Source organism: Terrapene carolina, unplaced genomic scaffold (assembly GCF_002925995.2).
Source record: "Terrapene carolina triunguis isolate 2854851 unplaced genomic scaffold, T_m_triunguis-2.0 Scaffold58, whole genome shotgun sequence".
Classification (NCBI taxonomy): Eukaryota; Metazoa; Chordata; order Testudines; family Emydidae; genus Terrapene; species Terrapene triunguis.
Window position 1 is genome coordinate 7858217 of NW_020664409.1, and position 17700 is coordinate 7875916.

General features: G+C 42.8%; 1 protein-coding gene across 1 annotated transcript in view; it reads left to right on the plus strand.

Moving 5' to 3' along the window:
- RNF144B (ring finger protein 144B) overlaps window positions 1-17700 on the plus strand; it is a 65672-nt gene that overhangs the window by 37878 nt on the left and 10094 nt on the right. Inside the window, exons 3-4 of the mRNA XM_024217521.1 lie at window positions 2745-2849; window positions 16177-16237. Coding sequence (XP_024073289.1) covers window positions 2745-2849; window positions 16177-16237 — 166 coding nt within the window. The remainder of the gene's footprint in view (window positions 1-2744; window positions 2850-16176; window positions 16238-17700) is intronic.

The following is a 17700-nucleotide window of genomic DNA, read 5'->3' on the forward strand; positions in this document are numbered from 1 at the left end:
GCGGGCGGGAGAGAGAGAGAGAGAGAAGGGGGCGGCCAGGGCTACAGCAGGGGCGCTGCCACATGGCCCCTCCTGCTGCACCGCCGCCTGCCGCGAGGGCTCTGCTCTGGTCGGCGGGGAGGGAAGGAAGAGGACTGCCCTGCAGGGCGCTCTGGTTCTCTGCACCGCCGCCCCCTACAGGGCGGCCGGAGCGGAACAAGAACAAAAAAACCCAACCCCCGCCTCCCCCAAAAAACGGCCGTGCCGCCCTAGGATTGGGCGGAATGCCGCCTCCAACAATCTGCCGCCCCAAGCACCAGCTTGCTCAGCTGGTGCCTGGAGCCGGCCCTGACGGGCACTGTCATCTTCCTTTTCCCAGGAGTGCTCAACCCCTGCTCAACCCCAGGCCCCACCCCCACTCCACCTCTTCCCGCAATGTCCTACCCTGCCCTGCCTCTTCCTGCCCAGTTCCGGCCCCTCCCCCGAGCACGCCCCATCCTTGCTCCTCTCCTTCCCCCCAGCACCTCCTGCACGCTGTGGAACAGCTAATCCACGGCAGGTGGGAGGCGCTGGGAGGGGGAGGAGTTGATCGGCGGGGCCATCGGCAGGTGGGAGGTGTTGGGGGAGAGGTGGGGAGCTGGCTGCAGGTGGATGTTAAGCACCCACTAATTTTTTTCTGTGGGTGCTCCAGGGCTGGAGCACCCACGGAGTTGGCACCTATTGCTGGGCCATCCTATCCTCATGAGCTATGCAGCCTTCCTCCACCTCACTGCATGTGGATTTTTGGGGGCAGACTTTGAAGTAGAGAGTTTCCTGTTGGGGTCAATGATGACTATGTTACTTCCTCTGTTTCCATCTTCTTTTCTATGCAGATGGGAGGTGTCTTTTGTAGCTAGGCCATTAAACCCACTTTATGTTTCAATTACTGACTCTTTATGGTGTTGTTTCTAGGTGCCTTTTGGCAAGGAGCATTAACTATATTATTTGAATGAATAAAGGGACAGTGTCTGGTTAAGTCTAATGAAATTCCTCATGTTACTAATAACACTTTAAGTTATTAAAATTGTTAGAATTGTTATATTGCTTATTTACTTTTTGCCCTTTGCTCACCTTGGAGTGTGAAAATAGACTAGACAGTTCTATTCTTATATCTACTAGTATCACTTTCTAGTTCTCATGCAGGGAACTGTTTAAATTTAAACAAATAAAAGTTGATTGAAATTTAAAACAAAAGTCATAAACATATGGGGCTGGATTGAAACCCGGGAGCAGGGCAGAAACCAGAGTGTGTCTCCCAGGGTCACATTTAGTCCCTTCTTCCCCCTTGATCGTGGGGCAACCTATTGCTGGCACAGATTACTTCATCCTCTGTGCCCGCTCAGTTGATGTGTACCAGCGCATTGGGGAGGGGGAGAGCTAAGACTCCCACCTGATGGGCGGGGCAGTAACAGTCCAGTGGCGGCCTACCCTTCAGGCTCTGGAAATGCAGGTAGTCCATGCAGGGACTTAAAGGGGCTCCTTATACCTTATTACACTCCTGCAGGGGCATGTAGCAGGGCTTATAATTTGACCTGTTGCTATTAAAATTAGGCTTTTGAAACGCTTAAAAAATTAAATCCCTAAATTCTGGTAATAAATTACCTGATGATCTCCCTTTAAATACAAATTAAAAAGAAAATTAAACATCTCATTGGAAATCAGATGTTATTTTAAATGCCATGACATTTGGTGGAAGATATATTCATTTTCATTTCAAATAAACTGTTTAAGTGACTACAAGGATTTGGCAAGTGTACATTTTGCTGGCATGCAGGGTAGAGTTGAAATTGCATCATTTTGAAGTATACATTGTTACATCACTTTTACCTGGAACATTGGTCAATGTTTTTTTACAGGACATTTTGGGTTCGCTACTTCTTGTGTATTTTGGAATTAGAAAACTCTGTTACACCAGTTTCATACTGGTTTAAATTCTTTGACTTCAGAGCAGTTGCACTGGCATAAAACTAGTGTAACGGACTGGAGAATAGGGCCCTTAAAATCCAAATTGGATATGTCATAATGGGAACAAAACAGTCATGATCTGCTCTTCCTCATCCTAAGAAAAAATACCACACAATTATTTTTGTGCAGCGAAGTGATGTGGACACATGCAGGATGGCCTCTCTGTTGGAAACGGACTTTGAACACTTGCTCAGTAGGCCAGTGGTTGATGGCAATTTATGGAAATGACATAATCTATTTAGAGGAAAGTTGATAGCCTCACTATTTCCAGATCCGTGCTCTGCTAGCCAATCTATAAGCTGCCTTCATTGCAGATTGCTGAGAAAGCAACTCTCCTGCTTGTAAATGAGGCCCTATAATGGTGGCTACTAGGTGAGAGACTGAATTAAGAATACATGAAAGGAAAATAGAAGACCAAACCTGTTTTAATTAGAGTGAAATATAGCCTGTTCTTTTCCAAGTCTAGGCTTAATATAGAGAAAATGTATTAGCACAGAAGGACTTGACTTGCTGACTTGAGTAAACTCAATATGCGATGGATGAAGTCATACATAATTAATTGTTCTTTGCTGCATTCTTCCCAAAGTAATGGTTCTTAGCATTCACACGTATGATAATTTATGTTTTCTCTATACTAGTGTTCTAGGACAGCCAATTAAGGAAGCGGAGGTGGCACCTGTGTAGTGCAGTGTTAACATCTACGTGTTACTATCATGTGGGTTGTAACTTTCCATCATTTTTTTTTCTTTTCTCCTTTCTAGTGCCTAAAGCAGTATATGCAGCTGGCAATTCGAGAAGGCTGTGGTTCTCCCATCACTTGTCCAGACATGGTGTGCTTGAACCATGGGACCCTACAAGAAGCAGAGGTAGTGACACTTGTCTTCTCTCCTCTTTTTATTTCCACCTTCATTTACATAATAAATACAATATTATTCGGTTTCCTCCTCTTAATTACCTTTCATGAGTCTGTGACAGGAAGCCTGCCTGATCGTAGGAACTAGAGACAAATAGATGTTTTTCTTTTCTTTTCTGTCTTGAGGAAATGCTTACTTGGGATCCAGACAATTTCTGAATTACCCATGCAGGTGATTTAACCAAAAATATCCTGCATCCAGGAACCACTAAACATTCACTAGCAATGACGGTTGGAATGGCTTTGATATGGATACCTACTGTGGCTGAAATCCTGTCTCCACTGAACCAAATGGCAAATCTCCTACTGGTTTAAGTGGGGTAAGGATTTAACCCAGTGTGTTTATATTGGGGTGAAGCAGGAAAAATAAGGACACTTTTTTGTGTGTCAGTCTTTCTATAAATTGTGAGGGAAAGCTGGGTGGGAGTTGGATTTGACAAATGAGAAGAGTGAACAGAGAACTTTCCAAGAGATGAGACTTTAGGAGCCCTGAGGCTAAACAAGGAGGTTACACTAGTGTGTGCACACACATACACACATGTGTGTATACACCCACAAATACGTATAACACACATGCAGAGGAACATGCATATACACTTCTAAGGTTTGAGATAAAGAAACCGAGGTAGCATCCAATTCTCAGTTATATGATGTCTCCTTTATGCCATTCTGTCTGTGTAAAGTGGTCAGAAATGGCTCCTGGTCAAATGGCCTGCTTGGCTATTATAGAAATGATGTAAGGTTCCTAGACTGGCCCCACTCCCAATCCATGGCACAAGAGATGGGTCGGTAGTATGGCTGGAGTGTACTACACTGCAGTAATTCTCTGCTTCCCAGAGGCCATGGGAAACAGTGTCAGAAAGAGCAGCCCCAAGGCTGTTCTTGCTTACATGGCGAATACAGGGAATGCAAACGTGGCTAAAAGCTTTAAAACACCTTTGCTCACACCATCCCCATCCCTTCCCCAAGTGCAGGAATGGAATAAATGAGACCCAAGCCCTGAATTTTCTTCCCCTGAATTGCACAAAAGCAAATACTTATTTGTTATCCTGTGGGCATCCTACAGCCCTATATGCAAAGATGGCATAGCTGTGCTCGCTGTAACCCAGCTCAAACATGGGCATTGCCAGCGGAATTCTGTCGTGGATCCCCCAGTGAATGTGACCCGTGAGTGCCTTTGTTCAGAGAGTTTGCACCGTACAATAGCCAAGATAGTGAACCCTGCTTCCTAAGCTAAGCCATTTTGACATCTGTTTTAAATGTGGTTTATTTTGTAATGTAGATAAGGCATTAAAGTAAACTTCACTCCACCTGTGGTAAAATGTCATTCTCCAGTAAGCTGCTATTCTAGACCTCTTGGAATTTAGAAACTATAACTTAGTATGAGAATGGCAGTGGCACCCTCCCCCCGCACCTATTTGGAGTGAGCAAAGGAAGCAGAAGAGAAGGCTTGGGACTATGGGGCAATATGAAGAAGACCCAACTCTTTGATGTTGCTTCCCTGATGAGGGAGGTGTGGAGAGCAGGCGGGAGCTGGGGGAGAGACCCAGCTCCAGATATTGGTGGAGCAGGGCCCCCAGCCCTGAATATTCCTGGATCATGGCTCCAGGGGAGGGGGAAGCCAGGGGAGGGGCCGGCGACTTGCTGCGCCGGGAGAGTGGAGCCATTTGCCCACCCCTGCATTAGGGTGTGCCTGGGCACACTCGGCACACCCCGTGCGCATGCTTATGGTGGAGAGGAGCCTGCACCCAGTAGATGAGAGAAAAGGAGCTGTGCTCACAGCTGAGGAGTGAAGAAAAGACCCAGGGGGTGTTGCTCTCCCATAACTCATCCTCACTCATCCTATAGGAAATGAGGATGAGCCAACCTAGTTCTGTGACTGCCCTCTCCTACTAGCAGACTGGAGATGGTATCCCAGGGCTGCTTTCCTCTCCTTTGAAAAGCCAGCATGTGCATATTGTAATAGGAGCATGTTGCAAGGCCCCAGTTCAGCAAAGCACTTAAGCACCTGGTTAAGTCCCAGTACATGCTTAAATTAAGCATGTGCTTAAGTGCTTTGCTGAACTGGGGCCTGAGAACCACATCTGGGGTTCTTACAGCATATGGGCATATGATGGAGTTGTTCTTTACCTTCCACAATAGCTGGGAGCAGCCAATCAGCATCTTCTCTTCTCCTCCTTTCCTCTGCATGGAAATAGGTGGGAAACTAGAGGGCCTTCTCTCATTTTGGGAAGTAGGCAACCAGCCTTGAACAGAAAAGAATGTTTGCTTTAAAGTTGTATCAAAACACTTAACAAATGTTACAAAGAGTTTTATTCTATTAAGCTATGTTTGTGGAGCTGCAGAAATTCTAAAGACTTATTTCCCATTAGCTAATCAAGAGGCCACTCCAGGGCATGCATTAACGGCCATTAACGTATTCCTTGGGCGCTTTGTGCGGCTAAAGGCTGAGTGACTAAACAACCCAAGAAGTGCATTAATGATCCATGAATGAAATAATGATCTGAAACTCCCTGTTGGCATTGCTACTAGAAAAATGAACCTTTTGCATTTTAAAAGTCTGTTAAAATGAAATGTTTTATGGGTTTCATTGAATAGATCTTTCTGCTATGAAAAATAGTTCATAACAGATAGGAGAAAATAGTAAAACCATTCTCCTGTTTTCTTTAGTGATCTAAAAAGTTATTTTGTAAAACTTGTAGGTTATATGTGGAACCTTTTATTTCTGTTTTTCTTTCTCATCTACAGTGACTGCACCACTTAACTATTTTATATTTTTTTTTAAAGTTAATTTGGATAGTATAGAATGCTTTTATTCCAAACTGCATGCTATCATAGAATCATAGAATATCAGGGTTGGAAGGGACCTCAGAAGGTCATCTAGTCCAACCCCCTGCTCAAAGCAGGACCAATCCCCAACTAAATCATCCCATCCAGGGCTTTGTCAAGCCTGACCTTAAAAATGTCTAAGGAAGGAGATTCTACCACCTCCCTAGGTAACCCATTCCAGTGCTTCACCACCCTCCTAGTGAAAAAGTTTTTCCTAATATCCAACCTAAACCTCCCCCACTGCAACTTGAGACCATTACTCCTTGTTCTGTCATCAGGTACCACTGAGAACAGTCTAGATCCATCCTCTTTGGAACCCCCTTTTAGGTAGTTGAAAGCAGCTATCAAATCCCCCCTCATTCTTCTCTGCTGCAGACTAAACAATCCCAGTTCCCTCAGCCTCTCCTCATAAGTCATGTGCTCTAGCCCCCTAATCATTTTTGTTGCCCTCGGCTGGACTCTTTCCAATTTTTCCACATCCTTCTTGTAGTGTAGGGCCCAAAACTGGACACAGTACTCTAGGTGAGGCCTCACTAATGTCGAATAGAGGGGAATAGTCCCTCGATCTGCTGGCAATGCCCCTACTTATACAACCCAAAATGCCGTTAGCCTTCTTGGCAACAAGGGCACACTGTTGACTCATATCCAGCTTCTCGTCCACTGTAACCCCTAAGTCCTTTTCTGCAGAACTGCTTCCTAGCCATTCGGTCCCTAGTCTGTAACAGTGAATGGGATTCTTCCATCCTAAGTGCAGGACTCTGCACTTGTCCTTGTTGAACCTCATCAGATTTCTTTTGGCCCAATCCTCTAATTTGTCTAGGTCCCTCTGTATCCTATCCCTACTCTCCAGCGTATCTACCACTCCTCCCAGTTTAGTGTAATCTGCAAACTTGCTGAGAGTGCAGTCCATGCAATCCTCCAGATCATTAATGAAGATATTGAACAAAACCGGCCCCAGGACCGACCCTTGGGGCACTCCGCTTGAAACCGGCTGCCAACTAGACATGGAGCCATTGATCACTACCTGTTGAGCCCGACAATCTAGCCAGCTTTCTATCCAAAATAGATGACAGTACAAGCGCATTGTACAAACAAGAATATTGAAGGTGTTTGGCATGGAAATATGAATCAAACATTACACATGATTCAATACAGGATCTAAAATGCAAGTTCCCATTTCAGGCAGAAAAATGATAACATCCATGAATTCACAAAGTGGAATATTCTAGACAGTTGATCTCCAACTTTTGCCTATAAAGACTCAACCCTGACATAACTTCATTATGTGAGACCATGTGACTCAGTTGGCCACACCCTCTCTGCCATTGGTGGAATAGACCTTAATATGATTTATTTCTCATTTGAGTATATGCTTCTTTAAAAGCACCAATAAAAGACAAATGAAAACAAAACATATTTTTATTTTATTGAACACTTGAATAGCCTTTGTCTAAACCAGGAAAAAGGATTTAAAACAAATCATGTTAGTGGACATTTGAAACACCATTTAATACCTAATCTAAACACAGTTTTAACCTCACAATCATCTAACATGGTTTTAAACATGTTAAACTGTGTCTACACTAGAGGCTAAGTGAGATTTCTGTAGCTAACAATTAACCCCCCACCTTTTATTATAGACAATGTCATGGGGTGAATTTAGGACTCAATCCAAAGCCAACTGAAAAATTGATGGGAGTCTTTCCATTGACTTCAGTGAGCGTTGAATGAAGTCCTGAATGCTCATGAAATGGAGGGACTCCATAAAACAAGCTATAACTTGGCATAATGCAGGCTAGTGTTATGAATGTGTCCCACACCCCTCTGTCAAGGTACTTTATCTTCTTGGTGTGCAGCATTTATTCCACTCCATAGCCTATTCTGTTTTCAGTATAAATAAGATATCTGTTTTATATTTCAGTAAAACTCTCCAGGGTGTGTAACTGTATTTTTAGATGCATTTACAGCCTTAATCTTTGTTCTGAGCTGCATTCTGAAGCCTACGCCCTGTTGTGTTTTGTTGCTTTCTATTCCGGCAAAAGCTAAAAGTTGCATTCAAGTAAAGCGTTAAACAATGTTGCATTACTTGTTGCTCAAGGACTGTATATGTGCCATACTAGCTTAAAAACAAACAAATGAAAATAGGAACATGTCTTTTTTTAAAGCACAGCTGAGCACTTCAGGTATGTTTGGGTAGAATGTTCCCAGCCTGAGGGAGGTGTTGGGAATTAGATGTAGAGTGAAATGGAGCTCATTGGGAGGACATCAGGGAAGAGTAGTTTTCATACAGGAAGGAGGTGTGGCCCTGAGGATTCATTACAGATCCACCCCCACCTCCCCTTTGACCAAAAGCCTTATTTCTTCTCTGACACAGCATACCCTATTGCCCCAAATCTGGAAATTCACCTAATAATCCTCAGTATTAACTGCTTTCCAAAGGGTTGACATCAATATAGGGTTTACAGTTAATTGATATGCTGACAAAAATGTTCAAATTTCCTAGAAAATGATTTTTATTCATTCCAGCCTAAGTGGCATGGGAAGTATGCAGTTTATAGAAATTATAGCAAGCACGGTTTTGCTGATGGGTCAGGGATACTAAATCCAAAACGGAGCGGAAGTGAATCATTTTGCAAGATAAATAGTGTTGTGTGAATTGTTACTCTGGATGAATACTTAAAAAGATTGTTCAAAAGTTTTACCAGTAGTTTATCACACAAGAAGGCCATTGGCAGCCTGGAATTACAGGCCACAGAATCCAAAGAATAATCCTGATGGCTATTTAATATGTTGTCATACTATAGTCAGCAAGCAGGACACTTGCAATTTGAAATGTTACTTTTAGGCAGCTTGCTCCCTGCTCTCATTGGTATAATGGTGGTTGTAGTAGTGGTGGTGGAACTGGTGATCTGGAAAAAACAACTTTAATTTTCTTAGCCAAATAACCAATTTTCACCAAGACATAAAGTATATAAATAGTTGGCCATATTTTGTCATAAGGTATGTCCTAGGTATATCTGTGCTGGAACAGGAATTTTCATCCATGAAAAATGTCAAGACATTTGAGTTTTGTTTGTTTTGATTTGGAAACTTGAAATTTTCTGCAAAACAAAATTTAAAAATGTTTTTTGTTTTGGGTTGATTGGAACATTCTGATTCAATAAAATAGAAATACTTCAGTCTGACTTTCTAAAAAACTTTGAAATGAAAAGTAACTTCAAAATAAAAAATTGATATGTTTAGTTTTGACCTTATTTAACCCCTTTTAAAAAGATCCCCCCCCCCCAAATTAAAATTCATGTAAATCAACACATTCTTTCATCAAGTTTTGATTTTGATGAAATGGCACATTCTGACAGAATAGAATAATGTTCTGTTGGAAAATTTTCTACCAGCTCTAGTCCTAGGTCAGATCCTGGGTATTGTATTAAGTCAACAGTTGCTTGTAGTGTATCCATTTTAAAAGCATATATAGATAAAAAAGCAATATTTGATAAAGGAAGGGTCTGTTTCAAAATAAATAAAAATCATTTTAAAAAGCAAACCAGTTATCTTCTAAAACAAGACGTTTTATTCTTTAAGCACCAATTTCGAAAACTGCTTGGATTCATAGGTGTTAGAGATGGAAAGGACCTAGTATGTATCCAAATCTTCTCTCTGATGATGCAGAATTGTCCCATACAGGATGGCCTTGTCTATGCTGGGGATTTGCCCTGAAATACACCAGTGAGTGACTGAACTGTATTAGTGCACAACCTCCAGTGTAGACATGATAAGCCACAGTTTGCATTTGTGCAGCTTACTCCGGTTTCAAACAAAGGTAAATGCTGATGGTGCTGATCACAGCTTGCACTGAGGACCAGAATCAGAGCAAATCCCCAGTGCCGGCAAGGCCTATATTTTCTAGTGCAGGAGCTCTCCAATAGAGTGTCTGGGGGACAGTCCCTCTCCCCTCCCAGCCCCTCGCCCGGCTGCCTTCTCTTCAATTTGTGCTCATGTAGCATTCCTCTGCCAACAACAGCAATCACTTCTGTTGAAAAGTAATATTAGGATAGTACTTATGGTATCATTAGCTGTCTTTTAATGCAGTTTAGCAGCTGGAAACAAGGAGATGAGCCAGCATCATAGGACCAGCTAGCTCTGCACAGACTGCTAGTGAGTGGTCAACGGGCCATGATTAGTCCATAGTCTACAGTGTGAGACCCTCTGTTCATGATTTGCCTGTTACTTCTGATTCCTATATAGTATGAAGTTTGTAGAACTTGGTATCTGTAGGCCTCATGTATATATGATTAGATCTGTAAGTGTCCTGTTTTCACTGCGGACATAAATATAAATCTGGCCTGACTCGCCTCTCACTCACTCCAGTTTTGCACCACAGTCGCTCCATTGATTTCAGTAGAGTTATTTCTGATTTACATGATTGACACCAGTATAACTGAGAGCTGACTCAAGCCCATCATCTATCTTCTTATAAAGAGATGCAGGGATGGGCTGAATGATTTTTACTAACATTGGCCCAAATCTTTAAAGTTCTTATTGATCACATATCAGTTCTTATTTGGGCAAAAATCCAATCAGCATCCTCTTAAAAAAGGTTAATTATTTTCTTTCATTTTAATTTGGAAACTGTTTTGTCATTCACCAGCCGTGAAGTGTAAGAAGGTAGGGAACCACTGCCATCAGATCTTTGTTTTCCAGCATCCAAATTATTTTATTTTCCGCTTTGTCATCCACTGGTGCTTTCAATAAACCCAAAGGGAGCAAGTGAGCAAGTCCTGTTTGAAATGAGAGAGCTTGTTAATGGAGAAGATTAATATTTTATGATGAAACTAGTGTACACGGCATCTGGTGGGGGGAGGAGTGAGGTTAGTCTCAGACACTGAGGAGACTGAAACCTGCCTCTGCCCATGAAAACCCAACCCAAGCTACGTTGCTTGGTCTTGACTTATCAAAGTGTTTCCTGTAGCTGTGGTGTCAATAACGTTCTGCCATAAATGCTAGGCCATTCAATGTGTGCTTTTAAATATTTAAGGTGTGGCCTTTTTAGGTGAATTCTCTGTAGAAGTGACGTTTGCAGGCTGGAAGGCTATGAGGAATTATTTTGAACTTCTCTCCTATACAAAAGTATATGTTGCCTCCAGGCATGGATTTAGGGGTTTTGGCAGAGGAGGTTACTTGCTGGTACAGCTCCCCGTCGTAGCCTGGTTCACGGTGTTTGTGGTGGTGTTCTCACTTATTCAAACATCCATTTTACTAGAACATCATCTGTTGTGAGGAACCTCTCTCTCTATGGGCAAGATTGTGGCATGGTCCACATGGCTGCTCAGGGACATAAATGGAAGTAAGATCCATTCCCCTCTGTGACCTCCCTGAGTCTCCATTGCAAGCATGAGGGTTTAAGCAGCGGCTGTGTGTCCGGTACACTTCCTATCCGGGGCATCTCTTGGGAGAGTAGATGGAGCTTTGGCTCTGCCTCCTCTAATGTGCTAGCCCACTGGAGTAGTGGGTGGGGAAGTGGGGGAGGGCACAAGAAAGGACTAATTCCCAGCTGTTTCCATGTGGTGCCCTGTGCTCAGGGCTGTAAATAAATGGACAGTCTAGCCTTGTGTGCATTGAACCTCATTCCTTTCATCCTCCTTTCTTCATTTCTTTGCCTCAGGGACCTTTGGGGTCTCCCAGTTACTGTAACCTTTATAGAACTCATTAAGAATCCTATTGTTGGACACTGTGCAAGGGTGTCACTGGGTGTTTTGAGTTACAGCATCTCCATGTGTTTACTGAGATTTCCTATAAATCTTTCTGCTTTGTGAGAAAGGCACTATCCCAACTACAGTTGTATTTTTATAACAGTATCGTATAGGTGCACAAGAGCCTAATATGTGTAGAAAATCTAAAACTTACTTAAAAGCCAGAACGTATGATAAATCTCAAATGTAATGCTTGACAACTTTTCAGAGGAGAAGAGCATTTGGCCTCTTGTTATCCATTTACATTTTCACTAGACCTTTAACATAATTAAAAACAGCCCTGAAATATTTCCTTTGGCATTTCTCAACCAGCCTCCTTAAATTGGACAATTTCTTAGCCTGGAACAAGCTTTGGTATTTTCCTTTCTGTCACATACCTGCTATCCTTCCTTTGTCACTTTTTAATCAAACTTATTACAGCTTTGATTCCCAATGGCTTTGGAAGCTCGGAGAGTGTATAGATGTGCATGAGTGTGGTGTTTGGATGTAGTTGATTGGCTTATTGGGAGAGTGGGGGGTGTAGAAATGTAACAGACATGTAAGGGAGCAGTTAAAAGTCAGCCTGAAAAAATGCCAGGATAGGAGGAGATGAACATTTCATCTCACAATGATCCCATCCAATGCTTGTCATCTTTGCTTTATTAAATGTAACTGAGTTTAAAAACTTCTTGTGTCAGGGATGTGCCACTTTTATTTCCCTATGAAGTGCCAAGGGCTGAATAAATAATAATTATAATTTCATTACTCTCTTTTTAATTCACAGCACGAGCAGCTATTAAGGTTTTCATATACACCAGCAATGATGATATTTCTTAAAAGAATCTATTTGGGTGTTTCTTAAAGGCACCTGGAAATCTGAGGAAATTGTGGGATAGATCCTTGGTCCTATTTTGCCAGCTTTGTGCTCCAGTGGTGCAGAGGCGCCAGAAACTTGGTGGGTCTGTCTGAGTGAGGATTCCCATGGAATGGGGAATTGGCTGTATGCCACCTTCTTTCCAGGCCAGTCCTGAAATCCCCAGTTGCTAGAAAGGCCCATTGAACTAGTCAGCTGGATGTAATTAAGTTATCTGAAGGGCTGGGCTGGAACTAACCAGCCCCAGGGTCAGGGTGTTATAAAGTAGATATAAAGACACCCTTGCTACTCCCCTGCCTGTTAAATGTATCTTAGTCACAGCTGAGGATCTAGCTCTGTTTACATAACCAATAGGATTGTGGTTTTGGTTGCAAAGTAAAGAGTGAATTTTTCTTATGTATGGAAATTTCCAAAGGTCAATGTGCAGAAACTTTTTTATTTTGTACTTCTATATCACATTTCATTTAAATGCATTTTACAAACACTGAGTCTCACAAGACTCCTGAGAAAATAATATTATCTCCATTTTAAAGATGACAAAACTGGTAGAGGTTACGTGAGTTGCCCAAGATCTGAGTGAGCCAGTGACAGAGCTGGAAATGGAACTCAGGCTTTCTGACTCCTTAACCCATCGTCTAGCTACAAGATTTCTCTCTCTTCCCCTCTCATAACATAGGGCATGAGTCAAACCCATTGAAACCAACAGGATCAGGCCCGCATTGCAATTTTTCTCTGAATTTACTCTATAAAGAAATTTCTTATACTTTGTATTTTCTACAGGATGAACCTTTTAACTATAGTATCTGTTAAAGTTTTAACACATTTTCTTCTCAGAGTTAGGATTTTTTTTCAAAAGAGCAAATATTTATGTATTACATGGAAGGAGTAAAGTCTACAATGAACTTTGGCCCATTATGCACTTCACTGTATATTCATTAACTTTAAGTAGAGCTATTAAAACAGCTTTTTTTTTTTTGGTTCACAGAGGTTCTTGTGAACGGGGGCAGCTGGTCTTTAAGGCTAGTAGGGATAATCCCCTCAAATATCGCCATCCCTATCAGCTGTAGATATTGAGTTGTGTAGCTGATGCAATACCATCTGCTGCCATCGGGGGACTCCTGGGGCTAATGCTGCTGGAGTAGGCAGAACCCGCCTTGCATTGCCACTGGTGTCTTCTAGACCTGCAATCCTGGAAATCCCTGCAGCATATAGACTGCACGCAGCAGAGGGAGGAGGCACAAAACCAGGATTACATGGGGCTATTTCCTGCTAACTCCATAGAGGCAGATGAGGTTCCCTGAATACATTCCCTGAAGTCATCATGTGTCCTGGTTACCTCTGCTCCTACTTCTCCAGGACCAGCAATTTATGAGCTTAGTGGTGGTAGATATCAGAGATGAGGGGGAAGGGTTAGCCATGGTTCTTTAGCTCAGACTGTAGCAGTTCATGTCTTTCCTACCTCACAGGGGTGTATTGAGGACAAACACATAGAAAGACTGTGAGCTGCTCAGATACTGTGACAACAGGGGTCATATTAGTACCTAAGATCTGAAGGATTCCAAGCCTGGAGATGGGTTTTCAAAGTCCTGACGGGTTTGTGTGTACAGGGGTGTGTGCTACTAGGGGTTCTGAGCTGGGAAGTGATGGGAGGGAGAGATTTCAGAGCTGAGAGAGGTGGTTCTGAGCCATGGAGAGGTTAGGTAGGAAAAGACAGGCTGATTAGATGGAAGTGAGGCAGGCTGCGTTTCTGGGTGCATATATTTAAACTGTCAGCTCTCAGCTTTGATGTAACTCTGCTCCTGCTGAAATCAGCGGTAAAATTCTCATTGGTTTCAACGGATGCAGCGTTAGGCCAATGTTGAACGCATTTGAAAATCCCAACCTCAATAAAATTGCGCACTCAAGAAATTATTTGTCAAAAATCCTCAGTGCTAGTGTAGTAAAGGCCATGTTTAGGAATCACCGATTAATGCATTAGTGATGGCACACATTTTAAAATACAGTAGTTGTCAGAGCCCGAATGACTAGAGAGGAGCAGCTGGACTAACACTTAATTTCTCCAAACTCTGTTCAGATTTCAAGGCAACCAGGAGGAATATGGACAATGCTGAAATTGCACCTTTCTTTTTTCACTCTTTGGCTTCATTCTTTACCGAAATTCCTCAGCTACATTTTTTTTTTTTTAGTTCGAGCTAGTTATGTTGTGTTCCTAAGAATGTTTCAGCTAATTTTTAGTGAACAGATCAAAAATGTCTTGGGAAGCTCATATTACCCTAGAGAGCTGTCAGAGGAAAAAGGTTTGTCCCTTGAAAAGACAGTGTATATTAATTTCTGTTCAATCAATCTCTGAATTAGAAAGAAAAAATATTTTGAACCTTAAGACTGTGGCTGATTAAGCTAAGAATGTGTCCTGTAAAAACTTGCTAATGTTTCTAAGTCTGACATCAAATCCTTTGATTTCCTCGGTTTTAAATCTTTTAAGCATCTTTAAAACACTTAAATCCTGATGTCAGTGGTATTATTTTTTGTATAACATGGGTTAGATCAAATAAGTGATCCAAACATCTGCCTTTGAAATGCAACTTTATATTCCAGACTGATTGATTCGTACCTTGAGTAAAAAGACAATTGTTATGTACAAATGAGCACATTCTTTGCTCCTTCCCAGTGGCAAAAACAATCCACATTACAACCAGGATAACTTGTATTGTATTTTTGTCTGTATTATATTGCTTTTCACACTGTTGCAACAGAGGGCAAAGCAACCCAAGAGTTTGTTACTGCTTCAGTGAGGACAGGAGAGGGCTCACTGCTAGATTCTGGGGGGGTAATGCTGTAGGGCCTCATGTGACGTGCAGAGAGCCTTCAACTCCCTCTGAAGCTGTTCATTTGTATCAGTGGGAGCTGAGGCACCTCAGAAATCAGGTCCTAATTTAACAGGAAAATTAAGGAAGGTGGGTTTATTCTCAGGAGAAAAGAGAAGACACTGAGGTGGACTAATATCATTTTTCAGAATGATGGAAGACAATTTATAGTGGTGGATAAATACAGCTGATGGGTTCAAAATCTAAGATCCAAAGGCCATATCCTCAGCAGTAATAAATCAATGTAACTTCATTGACGCAAATGAACCATGCTGATTTGGATCCAGTTGAGGATCTGGCTAATAATCTTAAAAATTAGGGTGACTGAATGTCTTTATAGGGGTTAATAATGGAGGATACAGCCCTTCACCTCTAGGTCACCAGTTCAAATCCAGTCATGGTTGGTAGTGACTCAGACATGCTAGCTAACATCTATGTAGTTGCCTATATGAAATTTCAGTCCAGTTCCCAGTGGACAAGGGTGCACATCACAAAATCCAGCAACACTGTTGTCATCAATCTTAGCCCAAATGACAACGAATGGAGACTAAACTCCCCTTTCAGTACCCTAGAGGTGACTCCTGTCACCAAGATTGAAGGACACTGGCAGAGGGAAGCTTCCATTGTTGTTGTACTTCTGTACATAAATAAAACAGGGCTGGCAATCTATCACCTTTTATTAATAATAAATCCACATGAAATAAATGGGGAAGCTAGAAGTAAATAAAGCACCCATGAAGAACTATTTCTTGTGAAGGGTAATAAACATATGGACTACGTTACTGGAATGTATGACCTGAAATACAGGTGGTCTAGAATTACCTAGACTTACATCTGGAGAAGGAAGGGATTGAGGAAAATGGTGGGGGGGAAAAAAACTAGTAAAGGAAGGTTGGTTGAGATCAGACTCAAAAGAGCAGGCATGTGGGGCTGGCTGGCTTTTTCTTTTCCTAACATTTCTTCTATTCTTATGTTTCATTTCAGATTGCCTCTTTGGTACCTGTTGATCAGTTTCAGTTATACCAGCGACTGAAATTTGAACGAGGTGTGAACCATTTATTTTATATTTATCTTACCATGGCTTAAAATATGGGGCGATGGGGTTCTACTGATTACTAGAAGGCTATCCCGTAGGGCGGGAAAGGGCCTTCATTTTGACATAATTTAACTACAAGGAGTCGGCTGGATTCTACTCCTACTCAAGTCAGTAACAAAACTCCCATGGACATCAACAGGAGCAGGACCAACAGGGCAATTTTTTTGATTACACTTATTAGTGAAAATATTCAAACTTGTGTGCAAGAGATTGGATTATCTTTCTTGCAGAATCCCCCATCCTGGGTCCTCGGGACAGCTGCACCGAGGGGGCATCCATGATAGAATGGGTGCAGTGGAGCTGTGCTGCAAGGGACCAGGTTGCATTTGCATTAGGTTAGGACTCCAGGGGCTGCGGTTGGTATGGAGGCATGGAGCGTCCAAGTGGATGTCCTTGGCCTTCCATGGATCCTAGAGGATCTGCAATGCTTGGGCTTTTCCATGTGAGCAAACCCAGTTTGTATGATAGGACAATAAAGGGAAGGTGGGGAAATCTCTGCAACGGAACTCTCACAAAGATTTTTCTCCCCTGGTTTTTACCATGGGAGGGGATCTGGCTCATTATTATTGACTACAGCAGAGGTCCCCAAACTGTGGGGCACACCTCCCTAGGAGGGTGCAGAGGAACATTTGGGGGGCACGGGTAGGGCCTGGGCCAGTCCCTGTGGGAGTGCCACCCAGCTCCGCTGCTGGCCCTGGCTGTCAGCCCCATGCCCGGGGCCCTGGCTGCTGGCCTCGGCCCCCAGCCTCGGTTCTGCTCCGACCCCCAGCTTTGGTCCCATCCTCAGCTCCCTTAACCTGTCTGCACACCCCCCACTCCCGGAGCCATGACCCCGCTCCTGGCCCCAGCTCGGGGAGGAGCAGATAGGGGTTGGGGGGGGCACAAGGTAAAAAGTTTTGGGACCACTGGACTACAGCTTTGTCATAAAGCCAATGACATTAAGAACATAAGAATGACATACTGGGTGAGACCCGTGGTCCATCTAGCCTACTATCCTGTCTTCCAACAGTGGCAGTGCCAGGTGCCCCAGAGGGAATAGATAGTACAGGGCAATTGTCAAGTGATCCATCCCCTGTCATCCAGTCCCAGGTTCTGGCAGTTGGTGGTTTAGAGACACCTGGAGCTAAGGGGCTAATAGCCATTGATGGACCTATCCTCCATGGTTTCTTGAACGCCGTTATACTTTTGGCCTTCACAACATCCCCTGGCAATGAGCTCTGCAGGTTGACTGTGCATTGTGTTAAGAAGTACTTCCTTATGTTTGTTTTAAATCTGCTGCCTATTAATTTCACTGGGTGACCCCTGGTTTGTGTGTTATTTGAAGGAGTAAATAATACATCCCTATTCACTTTCTCTATACCATAATTTTATAGACCACTATAATATCTCCCCTCAGTCATCTCTTTTCTAAA